This window comes from Balaenoptera musculus, chromosome 2, assembly GCF_009873245.2.
Source record: "Balaenoptera musculus isolate JJ_BM4_2016_0621 chromosome 2, mBalMus1.pri.v3, whole genome shotgun sequence".
NCBI classification, from domain to species: domain Eukaryota; kingdom Metazoa; phylum Chordata; class Mammalia; order Artiodactyla; family Balaenopteridae; genus Balaenoptera; species Balaenoptera musculus.
The window spans coordinates 66,487,845-66,514,565 of NC_045786.1; the positions used below are offsets into that span (position 1 = coordinate 66,487,845).

Genomic DNA, 26,721 nt, shown 5'->3' on the forward strand with positions numbered 1-26,721 from the left:
AGTTAATAATAGTGTATCAATGTTGGTCCATCAATTGTAACAAAAGTACCACCCCAACGCAAGATGTTACTAATAGTGGAAAACTGTGAGGGTGGGAACAAGGGGATAGAGGGACCCTGCACTCTGTCCTCAATTTGTTGTAAACCTAAAACTGCTCCCAAACCTAAAGTCTGTTACTTTAAAAACAAACTATAGCAGCATGAGCCCTTTCACGTCAATATACAACTTGTGTTTTTGTGCATAGAACTGTCTGCAAGGACACAACCAAATTTAATCGCAGTTGTCTCAGAGTGGTAGGATGAATGGAGAGCTTTCTCCTAGTTCTACTTGTCCTTTTTTTTCTTTTAACAAAAGCATGCGTTAATTTCTTATAAAGAAGTAAAGTGAGGCAGGGGGCCCAGTGCGCCCCGGAGCCAGCTCTGCCCAGCGCTGGCGCCGCCGAGAACTCGGCTCCCGCTCGGCGCCCGCGGGGACCAGCGCCCTGCTCGGCATCTGCTCCGCCCACCGCGTCCCACGCCTTTTCAGTTTTGTGTCCCGGCGGTGAGGGAAGAGAAGGCAGAATTCCTCCGGTGCAATTGCGTCTGCACACTCGGCTGGCGCAGAAGCCGGGAGGGCGCCGGGCAGGGGCACCGCGGGGCTGGGCCGGGGCCGCAGACGTCCAGCTCAGCTCCGGGAGCCCGGCCGCCGCCCCGCCTGGCCTTCTGGGGGCTGGAATGTTCCCGCGGCCGAGTGTACTTTGTTCTGGGGATGGGGGAGGGTGGAGCGAGGGCAGGGCTCCAGGACTCCGGGGCTCCTGGGACTTGGAGGGCAGCCAGCTTTCCGTTCCCAGGGTGCCTTCCGGGGTGGAGTGGGGAGGGCAGGGAGAGGAGTTGTCTAGTTCCCGGGCTGGGCAGCTGACGGGGCACCCGGCGGAACCCCTGGATTCCAGTGCCAGGCCTGCCACGACTAGCTGCATGCTCCTGGCGTCCTGTCGCTTCACCTCTCTGGGCCTCAATTTCCTCATCTACAAAATGGGGATAAGAATAATGATAATGGCACATAGTTATTGCCACTGTGGTAAAGCCCTCTGCAAGCGCTTTTTCCTCATAATAACCCTTTGAGGTAGGTGCTGTTACTATAATAACGTAATTATCCTATTAGTATTCTAAAGTATCAGTATTCATAAGTATTCTATTAGTAGAAGAATATTCCCTCACTGCCAGGCCCTTTGGACAGCACAGATGCTCTGGCTGTAGAAAGCCTGGCCCAGCCTCCTTCCAGGTAGTGAAATGTGCACAATTATTATTATTATTTTTTAATGTGCACAATTACTATTTTCACTTGAAAGATGAGGAAAGAGAAACTCAGGGAGGTTAAGTAACTTGTCCAAGGGCACACAGCGCCTAAGTGGCCATCCTGGATGCAAACCAGGCCAAGACCCTCCACTCAACCTCTACAGATACTGCAACCCTACTGCCAGTCTTCAGGGAGCCCTTAAAATCTGTTTATTTGGACATATTGCAATCCATGCAACAATTCTGAGGAAGTATTGCTACTAATAATAATTAACTCTAAGTAATGATAACTATCACCAATTGAGGGCTGTGATTCTCAGAACACCCTATGAGGTAAGTACTACTATTATTATTCCCATTTTAGGCATGAAAGAATTGAGGCACCGGGAGGTCTCTCTGGTGCTAGGAGATGGAACTCATTCATAGTGAAGCCAAGAGCCCAATGACCTCTTAGCTGTAGTCTCCTTTTGTAGTATTTTATAGGGAGGCAGACTCCTCCAGAGTCTGATTATAGAGGCTAGCCTGGAAGGACAGTCCTTCCTTCTCTAAACATTGCCAGAGGCAACTTTGCCTGGTAATCTAAGGCACTCTGGAGAGTGTAATGAGTCTCAAGCAGTATTGAACACCTTCTGGGGAGCTGCTCCTAGTGTACCCCTTCCAGGAGCCCAGCAGCTTAGTACCCGTGGAAGCATCTCCACCCAGAATCTTTGCAGAGGGCAGGTCAGCTGCCCTAAGTTGTGAACAAAGGAGTGCTTGGTAGCAAAATCTCCCTGTCCCGTTTTCATTATGTTCCCTTCCCTCTACAACTCCTCCATCACACTGACTGGAAAGTCATTACTAGGCTCCCATCCGCCCCATTTGGGTTAAGAGACTGCTTCTTTCAAAAATGCAAATGTTGCTTCTTTCAAAAATGCAAATGTTGCTGTTGCTTCTATGCAATCTTCCACCGTGTACCTTCAACCTACCATCTCCTGGGAAAGGAAGAAACACTCTCATTCTTTGTAGTAGGTGTTAAAGGTTTGTCGAAGATGGCTTCGCAAATAGCCACATATTGCTGTCTTGTCATGCGGGGCACACAGTAGGCACTGAATAACTGTTCCCTCAGCCTGGAAGGCTCTTCCTCCAGTTACCTGCATGGCTCCCTCCCTCACCTCCTTCAGTTTTTACTCAAGACACCTTCCCTGTGGGGCCTTCCCTGACCACCAAATTGCAGTTACACCCTGACAACCGTCCTGATTCCTTTTCCCTGTTTTATTCTTTCCATAGCACTTGTCACTGTCCTATACACTTGATTATTTTTATTTATTTTGTTTATTGTCTGTCTTCCTCCACTAGAATGCAAGTTCCTTGAGGGTAGAGGCCTCTCTCTGTTTTCTTCCTCCCTGTATCCACCAGTGCCTGCAACTGGGAGGAAGGAAAGGAAGAGGAGGGAAAAGTAGCTTCCCTGGCCCTTCCAACCCTTGGTGACTACCAGCCTTTGGAGGAACACACATTTCTTATTCCTGCTATTTACTTGACATTTGGCACATCATATCCCCTTGGTGACACTGCTTGTAGCATTGTCCCATTCTGCTATTTGACTTCACCGTCGTGTATCTCATGTACCTGAGCAGACAGTAAATTTCCTACCGAGGAACAGAGGAAAAAGGGATCTGAATCTTTGTATCCCCCCAATACCAAGAACAGGGTAGAATTTCTACAGGTTCCAGAGCTCTTTTGATTTCAGAAAGAAAAATGTCACCCCTCCCTCCCTTCCTTCCCCGACCTTGTTCTCCTCCCCACACCCCCAGTTCAGCTCCATTATTATCAGACTTAACTGCTGAAGTTTGATTTGTCTGAAGTTTGATATTTAATGTTTTTAACCAAATAAGTTTATAGCGTCTTTGACAAGTAACATTTAATATTTCTTAATAGGGGTCAATATGTGAACTATCTTATTTCTTAACAACAGCTCTGTTTTCTCAGACACTAAATGAAACAGAAAATTTCATACCTTGACTATGTTCTTGCCATAATCTGCATCCTTGGTTTCCTCTTTATTGTTAAAGGGAATTTTTAAAAATTTGTTTAAATGACCTAAGTGAGAAAGAGAGGGAGAGAATGAGTTGCATTCCCCGGAGGTGAATGAAGCCCGCTGTCTCCCTTGGCAGTCAGCCACCTCACCCTAGACCTCAAAAATAGGGAATGCACAGCTAGGGATAGCCCTTAGTTTTATAGCATCACAGATGATTACAGCAAACACCGAATTTGTCCTTCTTCTCTTCCTACATTGCCCCAGGCTTGGCTGTGATCTGAGGTGGTGTCACATCTGACTCAGGGGAAGTGAGAGGTCAGGGGAAGTGGGAGGGACTGCTTGAAAAAGACTATCTAGTGAATATATAATTTTTATTATCTACAAAAATCTAAAAATGTGCACAAATAAGCATTTATCATGTGATCTGAATATGAAGTTTCATCATCCTATTGTAAGTGTATGATGATCTCCATACTTGGCATCTGTTAAAACTGTGGTAAAAGGTGCCATTCGGATTGACTTGAATCTGAGAAAAATACATCAGAATGGGTTCTGCATAACTCTCTACAAAGAATACCTGCAGGGTCCTCGTGAGCTATGTGGAAGGGAGTGATGACTGAATGGAGGATGAATGGGTGGATGGTAAATGAATTGATCTATGGATAAGTAGGTAAATGAATAAATGGGTGAATGGCTAGGGAGCTGCACAAATGGATAGATAGGGGAAGATAGGTAACTGGATCTGCTGGGCTCCAAAGTCCTTGACCTACCCCAGCACTGACCAATGCCTTCAAAGATAGTGGTTTATCCATTGGTCTTCCCCCACAAAATTTTGAGGTCCTCGAAGGCATGAAGTTAATTTTATCATTTTTTGTATCGTGGGCCCTTAGCCTCGTTGGAGCTAATGTCTGTCTCGTTCACAGACGTATTAGTTAGGATGTAAATCTGGCTGCTGTTACACACAGAATCTCATCTGCATGATGGAACACCACAAAGGCCAAAATGTAGCCAGCAGGAAGGGAAACAGAGGAAGGGGTAGGCACACGTGTCCCCTTCAAAGGCAGGACCTAGAAATTGGATGCATCATTTGGGCTCTCATCCCATAGGCCAGGACTTTGTCACATGGCCACACCTCACTACAAGGATGCTGGGCAGTCTCGTGTCCATCTAAAAATTAGTGGTTCTAAAAACAGCAGAAATGGATATTGGAAGAAGTCTCTGCCACATAAGTGACCAACACACTCTCATTTGTTAAATGAATAACTAAATAAATGAATCTAACTGACATTGAACATCTGTATCCTGAGGAGGCAAAGCATACTGAATCACATAGTTAAGTGAAAAAAACAAAGTAGGATCCATGGACATGGGATGCAATTATTCCACTTCCCAGGCTCCCTCCAAGTGGCCATGTGACATCACTGTGGCCAATGGGATATAAATGGAAGGCAGCTGAAGACCTCTGAGAATGTTTCTGCTTTTAATACACTTTTCCCTCTTTCTTCCTACTTCTTGATTAGTGAAATAGAGATGTGAGAGTGAAAGTGGAACAATCAACTTGTTACCATGAGACAATGAACAAGAAAGGAAGAAACACACATTAAGGCTGACTGAGCAGAAAGATGGAAAATAGCAGGACATTGATGATATCATGAGGACGCTGCCCACGCTTGACTGCCTGCCTGCAGACTTCTCGTTAATGAGAAACAGAAGCTCCTCCTTGGTTAAGCTGGGATAGTGGCCTTTCTGTTTCATCCAGCCTAACCGATATATAGAGCTTGAAAATTCATTGAGTACATAGAATATTTCTGGAGTGATACACAAGAAACTGTAGCCATAGCTACCTCTCCTGGGAGAAGTCATGATGATTGGAGGACAGGGATGGACAAGAGACTTACTTTTCATTTAGTCTTATAGTTTTGAACGTTGAATTGTTGGCATTTAGATATTCGACGAAAAAGTGTTGCAGTAACATCTTACAGTGAAGAAAGTCAAAAGAAACGGTTTCATTCATGAATTTGATGGCTCAAGAAATTCAGTGTCCAGCAGTTGTATTATTGTAACACCATGTTATGATATCATCAGAGGCAAAGTTGTCTCAAGAAACTAATCACAAGGGGTGGTTCAAAAACTGAATTTTGAAAATTATTTATTCGTAAAAATAAATTAGTAGATGGATGTGATACTTCATAAAAGTGGAGGGGTTTGGTTTGGGTTTTTGTTTGGTTTTGTTTTAAATCAGAAGGAGCTTTCATTGTCTCTCTAATGTTTTATCTCTTAAGCTAGGTGGAGAGTATACTGTTCTGATTGCTTGGAATATTTCCTAATTTGAAACTAATTAATTAGTTAACTGAAAACTCAGAGTGCATTTAAGTGTAATGACTCACTCTGCTTCCCTTGAATTATGACGCACCTTCTCATGGCTGCTACAGTGAGTTCCCCAAATTGCACATGACCCACAACTTATCTTATCTTGGCCTCAGTTGGTGGCAGTTACCCCTGACAGTGGCACCACAAATAGTTGTGGGGATTATGAACGATCCTGGTGCCTGTGAGTCATGATTCTTATACTTACTTTGATTTTCTTCTTAACTTTACCCATAGATAAATTCTTAATAGGGAAGGAGGCAGGGAAGATGAATCAAACACAAAGGCTAGGGGCTTCCCTGGTGGTGCAGTGGTTGAGAATCTGCCTGCTAATGTAGGGGACACGGGTTCGAGCCCTGGTCTGGGAGGATCCCACATGCCGCGGAGCAACTGGGCCCGTGAACCACAACTGCTGAGCCTGCGCGTCTGGAGCCTGTGCTCCGCAACAAGAGAGGCCGCGATAGTGAGAGGTCCGCGCACCGCGATGAAGAGTGGCCCCCACTTGCCGCAGCTAGAGAAAGCCCTAGCACAGAAACGAAGACCCAACATAGCAATCAATCAATCAATAAATAAATCTTTAAAAAAAAAAACAAAACACAAAGGTTACATCCACATCTAGAAGGCACAGGAGAGAGCCTGACAGGAGGATCATTTCTATTAGGAACCACGTGGCAATGACCAAATCAAACACAAACTGATGGTGCGAGGGCAATTTGTCATAATCATAATCACATCGATATAGATTTGAATTCTGTTATAATTTTAAATAGTAAAATAAAATGAGCTCATGTTTATTCTGCAACAGCACATATTTTTTCCTTTCCTGATATTATCTATGGTGTGAAGATGTGGGGAAAATAAAATTTATTAAAAGGTGCATTTTAATTTAAATGAAGCTGCATATTAAAAAAATTAAGTTGGTTATATTTATGCACTTTTCCTTATAAAATGACTAAGTTTTTAAAAGTTCTTTAAAGGGCTGACTTTACTACTCATTTGTTTATAAAATGCTTTTATAAATAGCATGCCAAAAAAAAAATTGAAGGGCTGTTTATTTTACTTGTCTATGAAATATTTGATATTCCTCAAAAATAGGTTATGCTCATGAAAATGTGCCTTGTATGTGAATTCATTATGTATGTCACTGGGGGTAAAAAAGGCTGAGAAACAAAAGAAAAATCACTACATTGTCAGTAGATTCTAATAAAACTAATAATAAGATCAGCTATGATTCAAAGGGGTCACTGAAGAAGATCAAAGCTGGACTTCTGAGTATCAGTGTGTGTGATAAATTACATAATTATTTTGTACCAAGTCCAAGACTCTTACCATGCTACCCCCTAAACCAAAAAAGGAGGGGGGTGTATGTGGAATCTGTAACATCTCACTTGGATGTGACATGCTAAGATACAAAGAAATATATTTCTTAGAGGGACACTGATATTTTTGTTAGGTTATATATTGCTGAATAGGCTTGATAATAAAGATGTGTGGGTCTCTTTGAAATAAAAAACAATACATTTTTGAAAACTTAAACCCTAGTGGAATTTAAAAATAGTATATCTATCTTCCAAATCACAGCAAGATAAAAGCAAACAAAACACAGTCCGCATAACAAACGACAGGAAAAAAATAAAGAGAATGATAAACAAGCATGAATCATAAGCAAGATTACCAAAAACAAAATACATAATCAAAACAATACATGTAAATGAGGTAAAGCCCCCTATTAGAAGACAAAGACACACCGTTTAGATGAAAAAGAAATCAATCATATGCCTCGTATAAGAGACACACTCAAAACAAAATTATGCAAAAAGGTTCAAAAGAACACAAAATGCAAAAATTTAACCTTAACTTCATGTGGGTTATAAACGTACTGTGGTACTTATTTACAATTTTGGAGTGGCGGTGATAAATGACTTCTAGTAGAATGCTAGAGTATAATGATTAGGTATGGACCCACCTGTATTAGCAAAACGTTCATGCTTATCTTATTCCTTCAAGACTTCCCTGCTCTCCTTTATGTGCCCAGGAATCCAGTGTGTGCTGTGTGTATATATGGTGGGGGAGGGAGGGAGTGGGAGACTTCTGCTCACTTCCATCTTTTGCACCACAGCCAAATAGAAGGTAGAGTACAGAGCAAATATCTTTAAGAATATGAAACTGAAAGTTGCACAGTCACCTCTACTCACATCCCACTGGTGAGAGCTCATTCACATGGTCACCCCAAGTAGCAAGGTGGGGCTGGGAAATGTAAGTTTCTAGCTGGGTTGCCCAGTGCCCAGGAAGGAGAGAACCGTTTATGGCAATAATCAATCCACCAAAATGATCATCAATTATCTGTGCAAGTCCCCTCACTTGTTCCATCCATTCATTCACTCACTCTTTTTTATAGCCATACCACACACCCTCCCATATACCTGGGCAATCAATCTATTGTATTTAAAGTACATACTTCTGTTTATATTTTTGAAAAATATGTAATTTTGTTTTGTGTGCATGTAATTTTTCCCTTTTCTGAGTCAATTTTATTGAAGTATAATTTACATTCAAGAGTAGCCAACAGGGCTTCCCTGGTGGCGCAGTGGTTGAGAATCCGCCTGCCAATGCAGGGGACACGGGTTCGAGCCCTGGTCTGGGAGGATCCCACATGCCGCGGAGCAACTGGGCCCATGAGCCACAATTACTGAGCCTGCGCATCTGGAGCCTGTGCTTCGCAACAGGAGAGGCCGCGATAGTGAGAGGCCCGCGCACCGCGATGAGGAGTGGCCCCCGCTTGCCACAACTGGAGAAAGCCCTCGCACAGAAACGGAGACCCAACACAGCCATAAATAAATAAATAAATAAATAAATATATATTTAAAAAAAAAATATCCTTTAAAAAAAAAAAAAAGAGTAGCCAACAGATCTTTGACAAAGGAGCAAAGACAATTCAGTGGAAAAAAGAATAGTCTTTTCAACAAATGGTGCTACAAAACTGGATGTCCATAGGCAAAAAAAAAAAGTCTAGACACAGACTTTACACCTTTCACAAAAACTAACTCAAAATAGATCGTAGACTGAAATGTAAAATGCAAAACTGTAAAACGTCTAGAGGACGACGGGAGAAAATCTAGGTAACTTAGATTAGCAGTGAATTTTTAGATATAACACCAAAAGCATGATTCATAAAAGAAAAAAAATGGAAAAGTTAGACTTTATGAAATGAAAACCTTCTGCTCTGTAAAAGATGCTGTTAAGAGAATGAAAAGGTCACAGCCCGAGAGAAAATATTTACAAAACACATATCTGATAAAGGACTTGTATCCAAAATATATAGAGAACTCTTAAAACTCAGCAGTAAAAAACCAAACAACCCAACTTAAAAATAGGTAAAAATTCAAGAAGGGAAGCGGGGGTCGGACAAACTGAGAGACTGGGATTGACATACATACCCCACTATGTATAAAATAGATAGTTAATGAGAATCTGCTGTATAGCACAGGGAACTCTACTCAGTGATCTGAGGTGACCTAAATGGGAAGGAAATCTAAAAAAGAGGGGATATATGTATACGTATAACCGATTCACTTTGCTGTACAGCAGAAACTAACACAACATTGTAAAGCAACTATACTCCAATAAAAAAAAATAAAGAATGATAAAAAAGGTAAAACTTCTGAATAGATACCTCACCAAAGAAGATAAACAGATGGCAAATAAGCTTATAAAAGATCCTCAACATCGTTTTTCATTAAGGAATTGCAAATTGAATGAATGAGATATATACATGTGTATATTTAACCTTATAAGAAATAGTATTCCAAAGTGAGGCACCATTCTGCATTCCACCAGCAATGTATAAGAGTTCCAGTTGTTCTGCATCCTCAACAGTAGTTGGTATTGTGAGATTTTTTAATGTGAGCAATTTGGTGATTTAGTAGTATGTCACTGTGGTGTTAATTTGCAATTGCTTGATGACTAATCGTATTGAGGATCTTTTTATGTGCCTATATGCCATCCATACATCTTATTTGGTAAAGTGTCTGTTTAAATCTTTTCTTCATTTTTTTAAGGAAATTTATTTATTTATTCATAAAAATATTTATTTATTTGGCCGGGCCAGGTCTTTGTTGCGGCATGCAGGATCTTTAGTTGTGGCATGTGGGATCTTTTAGTTGCAGCATGCGGAATCTTTTAGTTGCGGCATGTGGAATCTAGTTCCCTGACCAGGGATCGAACCCAGGCCCCCTGCATTGGGAGTGTGGAGTTTTAACTGCTGGACCACCAGGGAAGTCCCTTTTCTTCATTTTTTAAGCAGTTTGTGTGTTTTACTTGTTATTGTGTTTTGAGTTTTCTTTATATATTCTGGATATAAGTCAATATCCGTCAGGGTGCATTCAGGAGAATTATTAACAGGAGATTGGAGTAATGGAGAATTGACTGGTAGAAGTTAGAGAACTCTGGTGAATACAGGGATAGGAGCTACTGGCAGGGCTGAGATGGAGTGTCCAAGGAGAAGCTCCAGACCTTGTTGGAAAGAGCACAGTGTGGTTCCGTGGATGGTGGGGATGACACCTAGATGGCTTACCGGAGGATACTAGAAAAGGGCCCTTTGGGAGAATGGGGGATGTTGTCCACAGGGAGGTACCATACCTTGGAAGTTGCTGCAAAGTCAACTGAGGGATGCTCAAAGAAGCCGTTCACAGTCAGGTGCCTTGCCAGTGGCACGTCACTTTGAGAAAGTTCTGAGGGAAGCTTCTAGCAGCTGGGCTCTGCTGGTTGCCCTGAGCTACCAGAACTGGGCGCTGGGGAAGCTGCCCTCTGCAGGAGCCAGGCAACGGAGAAAGCTGCACCCTGTAGGAGGCCAGTGCAGGAGACCCTGCACCCTGCAGGACTCGGGAAACAGGAAGAGGAAATTCCTTCCTTTCTCACTGTCCTTCCAGCCTCCTCTACTGGCATTACATCATACCAAATGTCACAGGTGAAATATTTCCACAGCCCACCTCCATCATCACAGAGCAGGCAAAGAAGGATTTAGACCTGAGAAGAAGAAGAAAAAAAAAATTGATGACTGGCACAAAATTCTTTATCACACGTGTGTTTTGCAAATATTTCTCCCAGGCTGTGGCTTGCCCTCTTATTTTCTTAACAGTGTCTTTTGAAAAGCCAGTGTTTTCAATTTGGTCGTGTTCAATGTATCAATTTTTCTTTTGCCATTCATGCAATTTTTTATTCTAAAAAAATGTCTGCCTAACCCAAAATCAAAGATTTTCTCGTATGTGTTCTTCTAGAACTTATGTAGTTTTAGGTTTATGATCCATTTCAAGTTTTTTGTATATGCATTTTAAAATTTTATATTTATTTTTTAAATACTTTATTTTTCTTTGAGCAGTTTTAGGTTCACAGAAAAATTAAGAAAGTGCAGATATTTCCCATATACCCCCTGTTCCAACACATGCATAGCCTTCCCTATTTACAGCATCCCCACCAGAGGGTACACTTGTTACAACTGATGAATCAGCACTAACACATCAGAATCACCTAAAGCCCAGAGTTTACATTACGGTTCACTCTTGGTGTTTACATTCTGTGGGTTTGGACAAATGTATAATGACATGTAGCCATCATTATGGTATCATACAGAACATTTTCACTGTCCTAGAAATCCTCTGTGGTCCACCTATTCATTCCCTCCCTGCCCTTGGTATGCATTTTTCAAATTGATAAATGACATATATACAGTAAATTACAAAAATATGTGCATGTACTTTAATTGATAGGAATAGTATTGAGTTGTTTATCTCATTCTGCTTCTTACTTTTGCACTCAGCACTGTTTTTTTTTTTTCAGCACTGTTTTTAAGGTCCATTCATGTTGCTATGTATGCATCTAATCCCTTGCTTCTCTAACTGCTGCATAGTACTCTAACGTGTGCATCTTCCACATTTTACCCATCTCCTCCTCCGCAGATGGATGGACAACTGAATGTCTGTGATTGCCCACTATCAGAACTGACACAGCAGTAAACATTCTAATCCACATCCCCTAATGTACCTGTGTGATCATTTGTCTGGTATATCACCCAGGAGTGGATTTGCTGGGTCCTAGACTATGCATATATCTGTCTATGTAGTGCCAGACTGCTCTCCAGAAAGGTTGACTGTTTTGCATCCCCACCAGCAGCACATAAAAGAGCCTACATCTCCACATACCTGCTAACACTTGGCATTTCCCAGCTTTCCAATTTTTGCCAGTCTAATAAGTGGAAGGTGATATTTCATTGTTGTCTTAATTGCACTTCTCATTATTGATGGTTTTAATTCTTAATAATTCTCTTCACATGCCTGTTTGGGTTACCACTTTTACAAATTGCCTGTTGATAAATTTTGCCCATTATTCTATAGGACCTGCTACCTTTCACTTACTTTGGATTTAATTTGGTCTTCTTTTTCTAGTTTCCTGAGATGGAAGCTTAGATCATTGATTTTAGATCTTTCTTCTTTCCTAATACATGCATCGATGCACTGCTTTCACTGCATCACACAATTTTTGATTAATTGTATTTTCATTTTCATTTACTTCCAAATAGTTTAAAATTTCTCTTGAGGCTTCTTCTTTGACCCATGTGTCATTTAGAAGTGTCCTGTTTAATATTCAAGTATCTCAGGATTCTCCAGCTATCTTTGTTATTGATTTCTACTTTAACTCCATTGTGGTCTGAGAGCTGACATTGTATGATCTCTGTTTTAAGTTTGTTAAGGTGTGTTTTGTGGCCCAGAATATGGTCAATCCAGGTGAATGTTCTATCTTGGTGAATGTTCCATATGAGCTTGAGAAGAATTTGTATTCTGAAGTTGTTGGATGGACATCAATTATATCCACTTGATTGATGATGTTTTGTGTTCATGTATGTCCTTACTGATTTTCTGCCTGGTCAGGCTGTCTATTTCTGATAGAGGTGTTGAAGTCTCCAACTATGATAGTGGATCCATCTATTTCTTCTTGCAGTTCTATCAGTTTTGACTCAGATACAATGACAGTCTAATTGTTAGGTGCATACATGTTAAGGATTGTTGTGTCTTCTTGGAGAATTGATCCTCTTATTGTTATATAATGCCTCTCTTTATCCCTGATAACTTTTGCTGCTCTGTGGTCTTCTCTGTCCGAAATTAATAAAGCTTTCTCTTAATTGACGTTATCATGGTGTACCTTTCTCCATCCCTTTACTTTTAAACTATTTGTGTCTTTATATTATTTTCCTTTTTTTTGGTCGTGCGGCGTGGCTTGTGGGATCTTAGTTCCCTGACCAGGGATTGAATCCGTGTCCTCGGCAGTGAAAGTACAGAATTCTAACCACTGTACCACCAGGGAATTCCCTATTTGTGTCTTTATATTTAAAGTGTGTTTTTTATAGACAACATAATTGGGTCATTTTTTTAATCCACTCTGACACTCTTTGTCTTCTAGTTGGTATATTTAGACTGTTGACATTTAAAATGATCATTGAGGGACTTCCCTGGTGGCGCAGTGATTAAGAATCTGCCTGCCAATGCAGGGGACACAGGTTCGAGCCCTGGTTCCTGAAGATCCCACATGCCACAGAGCAACTAAGCCTGTGCGCCACAACTACTGAAGCTCACACTCCCTAGAGCCCATGCGCCACAACTATTGAGCCCACGTGCTGCAACTACTGAAGCATGTGCACCCTAGGGCCCATGTGCCACAACTACCGAGCCCACGTGCTGCAACTACTGAAGCCCGCGCGCCTAGAGCCCGTGCTCCACAACAAGAGAAGCTGCTGCACTGAGAAAACTGTGCACCGCAACAAAGAGTAGCTCCCGCTCGCCACAACTAGAGAAAGCCCGTGCACAGCAACGAAGACCCAACACAGCCACAAAAAAATAAATAAATAAAATGATCATTGACATAGTTGGATTAATATCTACTATATTTGTTACTGTTTTCTATATGTTACCCCAGTTTTCTGTTCCTATTTTTGTCCTCTAATTTTTTTCTTCCTTCTGTGGTTTTAATTGAGCATTTTATATGATTCCATTTTCTCTCTTTTCTTAGCATTATCTGTTATGCTTCTGATAACTTTTGATAAAAAAACTTTTTCAGAGGTTTCCCTAGAGTTTGCAATATACATTTACAACTAATCGAAGTCCATTTTCAAATAACACTGTACCACTTCATGGGTACTGCAAGTACTTTACAATAACCAAATATTCCTAATTCCTTCTTCCCATGCCTTGGATAATTGCTGTCATTAATTTCACTTATACATAAGCTATAATCATTGAATACATTGTTGCTGTTATTATTTTCTCTATTAAGAATAAGAATACTAAAAGTTTTTAATTTTACCTTCACTTATTCCTTCTCTAATGCTCTTCCTTTCTTTATGTAGGTCCAGGTTTCTGACCTATATCATCTCCTTCTCTCTGAGGAACCTCTTTTAACATTTCTTGCAGGACAGGTTTACTGGCAACAAATTCCCTCAATTTTTGTTTGCCTGAGAAAGTCTTTATTTCTCCTTCAGTTTGGAAGGATAATTCTCAGGATACAGAATTCTAAGTCGATGAGGTTTTTTTCTCTCAAGACGAAACATTTCACTACACACTCTTCTTACTTGCATGGTTTCTGAGAAGCAGTCAGATGTAATTTTGATCTTTGTTCCTCTGTAGGTAAGGTGATTTTCCCCCCTGGCTTCTTTCAGTATCTTTTCTTTATCTTTGATTTTCTGCAATTTGAAGATAATATGCTTAGGTATAGTAGGTTTGTTTTGTTGTTGTTGTTCTTGTTTTTATCCTGCTTAGTGTTCTCTGAGCTTCCTGGATCTGTGTTTTGGTGTCTGATATTAATTTCGGGAAATTCTCAGTCATTATTGCTTCAAATATTTCTTCTGTTCCTTTCTCTCATTCTTTAGTACTCCTATTATGTGTATGTTACACCTTTTGCAGTTCTCCACAGTCCTTGGATATCCTGTTCCACTTTTCTTTTCAGTCATTTTTCCCTTTGCTTTTCAGTTTTGGAAGCATCTATAGACATATCCTCAAGCTCAGGGATTCTTTCCTCAATCATGTCCAGTCTACTAATGAGTACATCAAAGGCATTCTTCATTTTTGTTATAGTGTTTTTGATCTCTAGCATTTCTTTTGGAGTCTTTCTTAGAATTTCCATCTCTCAGCATATATTGCCCATCTGTTCTTGCATGTTGTTTACTTTATCCATCTAAGTGCCCTTAACATAATAATCATAGTTATTTTAAAACCTAATCTGATAATTCCAACAGCTCTGCCAGATCTGAGTCTTGTTCTGGTGCTGCTCTGTCTCTTCAAACTGTGTTTTTTGCCTTTGAGTATGCATTGTAATTTTTTTGAAGGCCAGACATGATGTAAAGGAACTGCAGTAAATAGGCCTGTCGTCATGTGGTAGAGGGGGAAGTGAGGAGGGGAGTCCTATAGTCCTATGATTAGGGCCCAGTCTTTTTTTTTTTTTTTTTTTTAATTTATTTTATTTATTTATTTTTGGCTGCGTTGGGTCTTCCTTGCTGCGTGCGTGCTTTCTCTAGTTGCGGTGAGTGGGGGCTACTCTTCGTTGCGTTGCGTGGGCTTCTCATTGCGGTGGCTTCTCTTGTTGCAGAGCACGGGCTCTAGGCACGCGGGCTTCCATAGTTGTGGCTCACAGGCTCTAAAGCGCAGGCTCAGTAGTTGTGGCACACGGGCTTCGTTGCTCCGCAGCATGTGGGAATTTCCCAGACCAGGGCTTGAACCCTTGTCCCCTGCATTGGCAGGAGGATTCTTAACCACTGCACCACCAGGGAAGCCCAGGGCTCAGTCTTTTAGTGAGAATGTACCTCTGGATTGTGAACTTCACAAGTGCTTCTCAGTTTTTTTCACCCCCTTAAGTGGAACAGGACGGCTAGAGTTGGCTGGAGTTGGGGCTTTTCCTTCCCCCAGATTGTTTAGGCTCTGCTGAAATCCCAGCAGGTTAGGCTGAGGTAAAATAGTTTCTTCTGGGGGTGTTAAGAAGAATGGAACCCTCTGACATATTTCAAAATGGTTACTTTTTGTCTCCCCCTGCTGGAAGCATGACCCGATTTTTCTCTGACATTTGCTGTGAGAACCTGGTAGATCTCCTAGAGGTAAAACTCACAAAAGTTTGGGTGCCTCTATGAGACTGGGCCCCCCTGGAGTTTTTAAATCTCAAACTTGTCCACATGGAGCCTCCAGCAATTCACCAATCACAGTTGAGGTTTGCCTGCCCTACTGCTGGTTCCCAGGGAGGTTTCTGTCCATGGGTTTCTGCTTTGGTAGCTGTGAGTATCCACGTGTCTGTGTTTCCACTTTTTGGAGCAGTGGTTTGCCCTATGTCCTCAATTCTCTGACAGGTCTAAGAAGGGTTGTTTTTTCTCGGTTTTTTTTCAGCTTTTCACCTGTTAGGACAGAGTACAGACTTCCAAGCTCCTTACTTGCCCAACTGGAAACTGGAAGCCTCTCTGCTTTTTGGTTTGCATGAGTAACTTGTATATTCTATATAGTAATTCCTTATCATTTTTAGATTTACAAATATCTTCTCCCATTCTATCACCTATTGTCCATGGTATCCTCTTTTGAACAGATATCCTTAGTTTTGACATCATCAAATTAATCCATTTTTTTCCTTCTGGTTTGTGCTTTTGAGGTTTTGTATAAGGAGTTCCGTTCTCAACCCAGGTCCCAAAGGTACCCTCTTATATTTTCTTCCATTAACTTTAGAGTTTTACTTTTCACATTGAGGTCTTTTGTCATTTAGAGTGTACATTTCTATTCGGTGTCAGGCAGGAATCCTACTTTGTCTTTCTCCGTCTACTAAGCTGGTTTAATCTGCCCCTTCTTCATCGATGTGCGGTGCCTAACAACCATATACTCATGGTCTGACTCTGAGTTGTCTATTCTATTCCATGGTCTATTGGTCTGTTTTTGTGCAAAACAATCTTCTTGTTTTGCTTTGTCTGGCTTTTTACGTGGCTTTGTAGTGTGCTGCTCTTCACTCTTGTAAGGTTGACTTAATCCTGCTCATCCACATACATTTGAGAATGAGTATATCAAGTTCCTGGAAAATATACCTGGAATCTTTACTGGGATTTCATTGCATATAGAAATTAATTCATAAAGAACTGACTCCTGTGTAATATTAAGTAATTCCATCCAAGAGCATAAAATTTCCCTCAATTTCTTCAGGTTAATTTCTACGTCCTTTATTAGAGTTTTAAAGTTTTCTCCGTAGGCTTCTTTTCTTTTCTTTTACAACTTTAAATCAGTTTATTGACACAGTAACACAACACACTTGCCTCCCTGACACCCCCACCCCCTCGCCCAGTCTAGACCTCTCCCCCTTCCTCCCCCCTTAGAACAAGCGGTTCAGTGAAAACAGAAAAGGGCAGGCCACTTCTACGCCCGCAGTGCCACTGCCAAGCCCTGGGGAGCAGAGTCTCAGGCACTGCTCAGAACCTGTTAGAGAGGGGCGCAGCTAGCACTAGACTCAGCCAGGCAAAGGCATCCAGCCCCTCGGAGCAGATTCTCCCACAACCCCCAGGCCCTGAGCTGCTCTTCCTCTTCCCCTCTGCTGTCTGTGACCCTAGGAAGGACGTACCTTGGGCCTGCGGCCGAGAGCGAGAACTCCTGGCCGTAATCTGAGAATTGGAGTTTGGCTAGTGTTTTTTAAGGCCCAGGCACCCCAAAAAAAGCCCTGGTGGTGGGAGTGAACTTCAATGCCCTTATTTTAAATGCACTGATAACATGAAACAGATTAAGCCAGCTTAACCAAATGCCAGAATAACACGAAGCTGTAAAGGAGGGGTCAGACATGCTTTCTCCAGGCCAGACACAAATGCACAGAGAGAAGCCCAGGTGGAGTGTCAAAAAACAATTGAAGGACACTGCCCAGGGGCTGAAAAGCCTATACTCCCGAGTCCCCAGGGTGACAGGAAGCAAGGAAAGAAAATACACAAGTCTTAAAAACCAAAAAAGAAAGCCCAATAGCAGGGGAACCTCAGCCTGAGAGTGCTGTCCACCAGCTCTCCAGGCCTTGCCCCCGGACCCAGACAGTCCCTCCCCCTCTAGGCAATGTCCTCCCCTAGGCTAGATAGAGCACATCACACAGCGCAGTTTAAAAAGCTTCTAATGCCAGTTCATAAACATCTTCATTTACTATTGGTGATTACATGTGAATAATATGTTTATACTGTTCTTTATGGAAAACAATTTCAATGAGTCAATGCCAAGAACACAATAGGCAACCCTCACCCTGAGCCCCTAAGCGTCCTTCCCTAGACAGCAAGAAGCCCCCTCCTCTGTCCCAGGGCTGCCTAACTTCCCCTCTTCCCCCACTGTGGCTCTTGGGCAAAGCATCCTCTATGACCATTAGTCCTCATCGGACAAGTTCTGGTCCAGGGGGTAAACCATGAACATCACATCTGGTCGAGAGGGGACACAGGGATGGCCTGGACGCACAATCTCAAAGCCCAAGAAGCTGAAGGTCTTCAGGAGTGGAGCTCTGTCTTCCCGGCCCTTCCTGAAGCGGATGAAGACGTAGTTCACTTTCATCTTCTCTTCAGCAAACTCTAGCAGTGCTAACAACCCTTCTTTGCTCCCATCAGCTAATAATCCATCTGGGATTTCTACAAACAGGCTCTGGCTGGACAGGACTGCATCCCAGGAAGAGACCTTCACCTCGGTGACCTCATACTGGAAGTGGACGATGTGAGGTTTTCCATCGTTCACAGGGAGGTCCTGGGTCACAGTGCTCTTCTCGTCCTTATATATTAGAGCTGAGACAGAAGGATCCCTGCCGCCCCCTCGCCCACCGGGGAGCTTCGACAGTGGGTGAGGGGCATCAGGAGCACCACAGAGGCCCCGGAACAATGTGCCTGCAGCACTGGAGCTGGGGATAGTTACTCAAAGGCAAAATACTACTGTCCTGGGTGTTTATCATCGTCGGCGGCTCTGCTCAGGGTGGGAAGAGGCGGCGCAGGGAGTGGGTAGGTGGATGAGTGGGCGGGTGCGGGGTCGCGTGTGCGCACGCGCGGGGCCGAGCTCTGCGGGCTAAGTCCCTGTCGGGCCGCGGGCCCAGAGCGCTCCTCCTGCCTCAGCGAGCGCCTGCCTCCAGCTCCGTTTCTTTTATATTCTTGGTTAAGTTCATTCCTAGGCATTGTACACGCTTTTTTGCTTCTAATGTAACTAGAAGTTGGTTCAGAGAAATGTTACGGATTTATTTTTTTAGGTTAATATTGTATCTAGTGATTTTACTGAATTCTCTTAATAGTTTTAAGTCTATCTGTTGCTTCTCTTTGTTTTTACAAGGCAAATGAAAATGTTATTTCTACATGATGATGGTTTTTTAATAGAAGTATAGTTGATTTACACCTTTGCGTTAGTTTCTGGTGTACAGCAAAGTGGTTCGGTTTATACATGTATATTTTTTTCATATTCTTTCCATTACGGTTTATTACAGGCTCTCGAATATAGTTCCCTGTGCTATACAGTAGGACCTTGTTATCTATTTTATATATAGCAGTTTGTATCTGTTAATCTCAAACTCCTAATTTATCCCTCCCCCACCTCCTTTCTCCTTTGGTAACCATAGTTTGTTTCCTACGTCTATGAGTCTGTTTCTGTTTTGTAAATAAGTTCATTTGTATCATATTTAAAATTCCACATATAAGTGATATATGGTATTTTTCTTTCTCTTTCTGACTTACTTCACTTAGCATGATAATCTCCAGGTCCATCCATGTTGCTGCAAATGGCATTATTTCATTCATTTTTATGGCTGAGTAGTATTCCATTAAAGAAGATTATATATATATATATATATATATATATATATATCTCCATTCTTCTTTATCCATTCAACCTGATACTTTTATCTTTTCTCTTCTAATCCTTCTATCTCTTATTCTTTCTTCCTAATAGCTTTGTCTAGAACTTCTATTATTGTATGTTGAATGGTAGCAGTACAGCTGGATTCCTTATTTTTTTCCAGATTTTAAAAAGAATGCACTTAAAATCTCTTAAGTATGATTGCTTGAAGTTTTTGATATATCGCCTTTACCAAGTTAAAAATGTCTTTCCTATACCCAGTTTGCTAAGTTATTGAACCATAAATAGGTAATGAACTTTATCAAATGCTTTTTCTTCACCAATTGAGATACTTGTATGATTTTTGTCCTTTATTAATGAGGTGATTTCTGATGTTGAGCCAACCTGAAATTCCTAGGATAAACCCTACTTGATCAAAATAAATTTTTTTAAAATATAAAACTGGGTTATATGACTGGGTTAGTTAGCTGATATTTTATTTAGGATTTTTATATCTACATCATAGTTGAAACAAGCCTATCCTTTCATTTATTGCTTTGTCTTTACTGATTTTGGAACCAAGATTACATTGGTTTCATAAAATGATCTGGGCAGCTTTTGCCCTTTTCTAATTTTTTGGAAAAACTTATAGAAGACAGGAATTAACAGTTCCTTGAAAGTTTGGTATAACTCCAGAAGTTCATAAACTTTTTACTACCGTGACTCCTCCAGCCTCATTGTTTTCTACTGTTTACCACGTATTTTGAAAGATTTGGTTTAGATTAATAAGTGTACAAGTTTTTCTTTCCCTAGGTGGCTACATGCTGTGAAGTACACACAGCCCTTAAGAATGGTGCCACCGGGCTTCCCTGGTGGCGCAGTGGTTAAGAATCCACCTGCCAATGCAGGGGACACAGGTTCGTGCCCTGGTCCAGGAAGATCCCACATGCCGCGGAGCAACTAAGCCCGTGTGCCACAACTACTGAGCCCGCATGCTGCAACTACTGAAGCCCGCGCACCTAGAGCATGTGCTCCGCAACAAGAGAAGCCACCACAATGAGAAGCCTGCGCACCGCAATGGAGAGTAGCCCCCACTCGCCGCAACTAGAGAAAGCCACGCGCAGCAACAGAGAACAAAAGCAGCCAAAAGTAAACAAATTTATAAAAAAAAAAAAAAAGAACAGTGCCACCACAAACTCAAGGTCATCCACTTCAATTGGACTGTCAACACTTTTACTCCCTGGAAGTAAAAGGGTGGTGTCCCTCAGCCCTACCTCAAGTCTCCTCCTTAGCACTCACCTTTTACCTTGGAATAGATGACTCAGCCTCCTACTTTACTGAGCAAAGGGGACCCCTAGAGACTAGGTCTCCTGAATCTCACCTACCTACTTACAGTGACTGTACATCCACACCCAATCACACCTCTTTCCACCCATCTCAGAAAACGAGGTGTTCCTTCTTAAATCCAAGACAATTCCTCTAAGTGTGCTTCAAAACCCCATCCCTTTCTCCCAGGGACCTCACTCCTTTCTACATCCTCTCTCTCTCCTAAAATTTAAACCCTCCCTCCCTACAGGGCTCCTTCTCCTCAGACCAGCAACATAATCAAATCTCACCCATCGCCAAAAAATCCCTCCTTTGTGTGCTGTGGGACAGGCATTCTCACACTCGGCAGGTGGGAGTGTAAATTGGCAAGATCATTCTGGGAAGCAATTTGGTAACCTGAATCAAAAGCCTGAAAAATATTTGCACCCTTTGTCCCAGTAATCCTACCTCCAGAAATCCATCTAAGGAAGTAATCAGAAATGCTGACAAGGAGAGATGTTTAAAAATGTTAATCTCACTGTTATTTTAACAGCAAAAATTGGAAACAATCTAAAGGTTCAATGATCGGGGATCGGTTAAATAAACTGTACTTAAATATAATGAAATTTCATGCAGTCACTAAAAATATCATTTTTAAAGAAGAGTTGACATGGGGAACTGTTCATGAAGCAATGTTGTAAGTGAAAACAGCAGCATATAAAAAATATATACAGTACGGTACTGATTTTGTTATATATAAAAATGGCTAACGCTTCTGGAATGTTAGCTATTATATACACCCTCTCCCTCAATCTTCACAACATTCCTCTACAGTTAATACTGTTATTCACGTTTTGTAGAGAAAGAAACCAACTAGAAAGGAAAACATCAATATCTATGGGGAGGAAGATGGGTTACTGATGAATTTCATTTTCTTCATACCCTTTTGTACTTTCTAACTCTTTAACAAGGAGGTATTACTTTTTGTCCAACAGAAATACGGAATCATTCTTCTCCGTTCTGGTTTATATATGTGAGTAATGAACAATTTGAACAATCCAGAGAAAATGAAAACCCTCCTCCCACTACTGCTATTCCAACCACCAGAGACAGCCCACTGTGTACAGTCTGGCTGCTTTATATTTGCTTTTGTTGTTTGTTTTTTATTTTTATTTTTGGCTGCATTGGGTCTTTGTTGTTGCTCATGCGCTTCCTCTAGTTGCGGCGAGCAGGGGCTACTCTTCCTTGTGGTGCGTGGGCTTCTCCTTGCGGTGGCTTCTCTTGTTGTGGAGCACAGGCTCTAGGCGCAGGGGCTTCAGTAGTTGCAGCACATGGGCTCAGTAGTTGTGGCACACAGGGTCTAGGGCACGCAAGCTTCAGTAGTTGTGGTGTGCGGGCTCAGTAGTTGTGGCTCGTGGGCTCTAGATCCCAGGCTCAGTAGTTGTGGCACACAGGCTTAGTTGCTTTGTAGCATGTGGGATCTTCCCGGACCAGGGCTCGAACCCGTGTCCCCTGCATTGGCAGGTGGATTCTTAACCACTCCTCCACCAGGGAAGTCCCTATATTTGATTTTAATTTATATTTGGCTTTGGTATTTATATTTGCTTTTCAAATGTGCATGTAGACATATACACTTGAAAAAGCAAATGTGATCATCTCACCACATCAATACTTAAAACTCGACAATTTGAGTCCTCTCAATGGCTGTATTTTGGTTTCCACCCTGAAGGATGTCCAGGGCCCCTTTCTGTTGGAGCAGCCCATGTTTAATTTTGCCAAGTGGTGAACCATCTCTGTCTGTGTGTGCCTGGCCACCCCAAGGGCTCCTGGTTTGGGGTCTGGATAACCGAGTTCTTGTCCTATTTCTGCCATTTACTAGCTGTGCTACCAGAGGCTAATCCCTTTTTCTCTCTGGGAGCCTGTTTCCCCATCCTTCACACTGGGTAACAGCTCTTGCCTTGCCCACTTTAAGGAGACATTGTGATGCTTCAACTGGCTGATGGCAGTGACTGGTTAAGTGCTGCCCCCGAAGCAGTCCTCCTTGGACTCCTCCCTTCTGCCTCTCCTCCCCATTTCCCTGCAGCCTGAAGGATTCTTCAACTTGTCTTACATAGAGAAGGGGGCCAGAGGGCCGCAAGAAGGGAAGGGACATGGTCCCCAGACAAGCGCTAGAGGCCCAGAGGCTCGAGGCTGGCTTTTGGGCCCCCTCCAGCTCACTCAAGAGTCTTCTGACTGACATCGGCGGAGGAGGACTCTCCGGAGGTGGGAGCAAAAAAGAAATGCCTGGAGTGCAACGGCGTGTACCAGGGGAAAGCACTCGAGAGCTGAAAACACTACCTGGCTTCCACTTCCAAAGCGCATTTTAAAGGCTCTGCGGGAGCGAGCGGGTGCAGCGGCCAGGGCCTTCTTCCGCGGAGCCGCCGCCCTCTGGTGGCGGCATGCGAATATTACAGCTGCTGTATAGGCCCCGCCTCCCCGTGCAGAGGCTGAGTTGCCACTCACATCCTGAAAGTAAGGGGCCCTTAGGGAGCTCTCAACGAAGACTGAAACCTGGCAGAACGGGAAGCCAGGCCTGGGTGAACCAGGACTGGAACCTGGGACTCCAGATGCCCCACCCAATAGATGCTTACAACAGCTTCTAGTAATCGTTAAAGCAAAAGGCACCAGACAATGACAGAGATTTTATGCAGGCTATTGCAGTAGAGAGAAAGTTCATTAATGAGAACCCTCTCAAACAAAAGGAAGGGGCCTGAGGTTTTAGAGAGGCAGGTGAACCAGGGAGTCATCAACCAGTCTCGTGGGAATAGCAAGAAAGGATGTAGACGGGTTGTTTTCTTGGCATATGCGAGAGCAAGGTTGTCCTGTATCCCCAGAGCTTAAAGAGGTGGGAGAATTTTTTTCGTTCATTCGTTCTCCTATTACAGGATCTTTTTTATCGTTTCAAGTATTTATTTATTTATTTATTTATTTTTGGCTGCATTGGGTCTTCGTTGCGGTGTGCAATCTTCTCATTGAGGTGGCTTTTCTTGTTACAGAGCACGGGCTCTAGGCACGCGGGCTCAGTTGTTGTGGCTCACGGAATCTAGAGCGCAGGCTCAGTAGTTGTGGCACACGGGCTTAGTTGCTCTGCGGCATGTGGGATCTTCCCGGACCAGGGATCGAACCTGTGTCCCCTGCATTGGCAGGCGGATTCTTAAATGCTGCGCCACCAGGGAAGTCCCAGGAATTTCTTAATATAGCTGCCTTTTGGGAGCACAGGGTTCAGATGAAGTTCAACGCTGTCATAATGGAGCAGGCTGCAGGATGGCCATTTAAGAGGTGAGGATAGTGAGGCCCAGGTCACACATCTGTGGGTTTCAGTGGTTGACAAGATTCCAACCTGCACATACGAAGACAGCAAGGAGACCCCAACCTGAAGTTGAAAGTTCCCTCCAAGAGTAAAATCATAAGTCATCGTCCAAGGGAGCAGCCCAGCCAGCAGCAGAAATGGCCTGCTCGGTTGCGGCTTTCCGTTTGATGGAGCGTATCAGCGATGTGCTGGCATCACCTAGGAAAAGTGTTGGGATTTACCAACACTTTTGGTAAGGCAGGGTGGTGGCCCTGAAGATACTGTGAAGTCCCCTAGTCAAGTCTAGGGAAGGACCAGAAACAGGGAAGTTCTGGGATTCAGCTACCGTCTCTCTGTTAGCCAATCTGTCTGTCTGTCTGTCTCTATGGCCCCCACTCTGTTTCTCTTCCTACCCATCCTTCTTTCTCACCCACAATCTCTACTCCCCGGTAACTTCAGCTGGCACCTGGACACTTGCGGCCACCCCAGCCCCTGAGTCTACCCAACCTCCAGCCGTAGAGCCCACCACGAACTGCAGCTTCCTTTGGGTCTTTTAAGACCCCTCCCCAGAGCCAGCCTGTGTTTTCAAGCCAGGCCCCAAGTCACTGACTGCCCTGCCTGTGCCCTGCCAGGCCTCTGACAGGCAGCCCACTAGGGCGCCTCTGTTGCTCAGGGTTGGGTGGATGAGGTTACATGATCTGCTTCTTGCAGGGGCTTGGACAGGACAGCTGCCCTCAGAGGCGTCAGGAGTAGCTGCGTCCAGGTGGCCTGAGGCTACAGTTTGGGAAGCCAGGATGGAAGTGTCATCATCTTCAGGCACTTGAGCCCACTCATGGGTCCTGAGCTTCGCCTGCAGGAAGGTGCTGACTGAAGAGGGTGGTCTGAATGACCAGAGAGAAGAGGACGCCAGTGTGACAAGCCCAGGCTGTGGTCCCAGCAGTACCCCTGGCCAGCCCACCCCGTTGCACAGCCTCTTTGACAACCTTCTTCCTTCTTGGCATGAGGATTGCCCTTCTTGGCTAGGATCGCCCTAGCCCGATGCCACTAGCCGCAAAAATCACCGCTGGCACAGGGGCCTGCTCACCAAGAAGGTTCCAAGCATCCCTTTGTCAATCCATGTGCTTTTTCTCCAGGAAAAGGAGACACCAGCAATCATGACTTGAAAGGATGATCCAATGAGCAGTTGAATTTCTCCTGGTAAATGAATCAGTTGGCTTCCTGATCTACAAATCAGCCTCTCTGAGTCAGGTGAAGTGACCCTCTACTCAGTCTGACCAACTCGGAGACTGTGTCAGGCAGGGATCTTTCATTACAGGTGACAGGAACCCAATGTGGACAATCTAAAGGAAATGGGAACTAGATTAAGATGACCTGGCATGTGGCATGGAACCCCATGCTGGGCAGACAGCTGGATCGCAGGGATGCGTAGGGCCACCGCTCAGACCTCGCACAGCCTCTCCCCACTCGCCTGACACACCCTCTGCACATCACTGCTTCCACCCGCCCCAGGCTGCATCTTACACCATTAACCCTCGGGGAGAGATGATCTGACCCAAGTCCAAACATCTTGAAGAAAAATGGGCTCTGATTGGCATGTTCAGGTACCCACCCCCAACAACCAACTGCGCCCACTTCCCACTGAACAAAATGGCTTTCTGTAACTGGGGAAGGTGATGGCAGGGGCACTGGAGGTAGGGGACAGCAGCGCTAGAATGAGCGCTTCTCTGGTGTGTCTTTGTTACCCCTCTGCTCTGGCCTTTCTTCTGCCATGAATGCCCTTACCACTCCCTCACCCCCTTTACCAGGCTGGCTCTGCCCTCCTTTGAGACTCAAGTTGGCTGTCACCCCCTCCTGGAAGCACCTACCCCTGCCCCACGGGTGCCCCTCATTTGTGCTCCCACAGCGCCCTCCCTTCCTGCTTCCATTCCCGCCAGCTCATCCTAGCTCGTGACTGACTTGAAGACTCGGCCATGTCTTATCCTCAGGGCCTGGGACACAGAGGAAGTTCAGGAGATGTTTCCTGAATAAACTGATTCTGAGGGCTTGGATTCAGGAATGGGGGTGATTTTTCAGAAAGGCATCCCAGGATTTCCTTTCCAATTGTTTCTCACGTGATGCAGGGTATCACGTTCAATTCTTGAGTTTCAATTCCTGCTTCACCATGTGTTAGTTGGACAAGTTACCTAGCCTAAGTTTCCTGACTCCCTCAGTTCCTCATCTGTAGAATGGGAATACCAATAGCACCTACTTCAAAGGACTGTTGTGAGGGTTAAATTAGATACTGCTTAGCACAATTCCTGGGACAATATACATACTCATTATTTTATTATTGCTTTTACTATCATCGTATGCCCCCCTCACTCTCCAGCAGCGCGGAACCCTGTAGCTGTGCAGGGAATGGGATGCCCCTCTCTCCAGCCCCTCACAATCCATAAACAATCGTTACTCCATCAATAAAACAAAGGCTCAGACTGGAGCCTCACTGGACTTCTGTAACAAAGGTAGCATCATTCATATGTAAAATCTTTTGGAAAATATAGTAAGGAAAAGTATCAAGTAGTCTAATACATTACTTTGGTATACCTTTTCCAGTCTATTTTCTTA

General features: G+C 43.4%; 1 protein-coding gene and 1 long non-coding RNA gene across 2 annotated transcripts in view; both read right to left on the reverse strand.

The window, feature by feature from the left end:
- Positions 1 to 213: 213 nt before the first annotated feature.
- The window catches only part of LOC118891220, a 38,264-nt gene continuing 11,756 nt past the window's right edge, over positions 214 to 26,721 (reverse strand). Inside the window, exons 3-5 of the long non-coding RNA XR_005018912.1 lie at positions 10,294 to 10,680; positions 3,268 to 3,350; positions 214 to 1,003 (exon numbers count right to left, since the gene is read on the reverse strand). This is a non-coding gene — a long non-coding RNA (uncharacterized LOC118891220). The remainder of the gene's footprint in view (positions 1,004 to 3,267; positions 3,351 to 10,293; positions 10,681 to 26,721) is intronic.
- Positions 17,640 to 18,686, reverse strand: LOC118891218 (ornithine decarboxylase antizyme 2-like). Its single transcript, XM_036844922.1, is given in 2 exon segments — positions 17,640 to 18,521; positions 18,523 to 18,686. Coding segments are annotated over 2 exon segments (570 nt in total). The 5' UTR covers positions 18,619 to 18,686; the 3' UTR covers positions 17,640 to 18,047.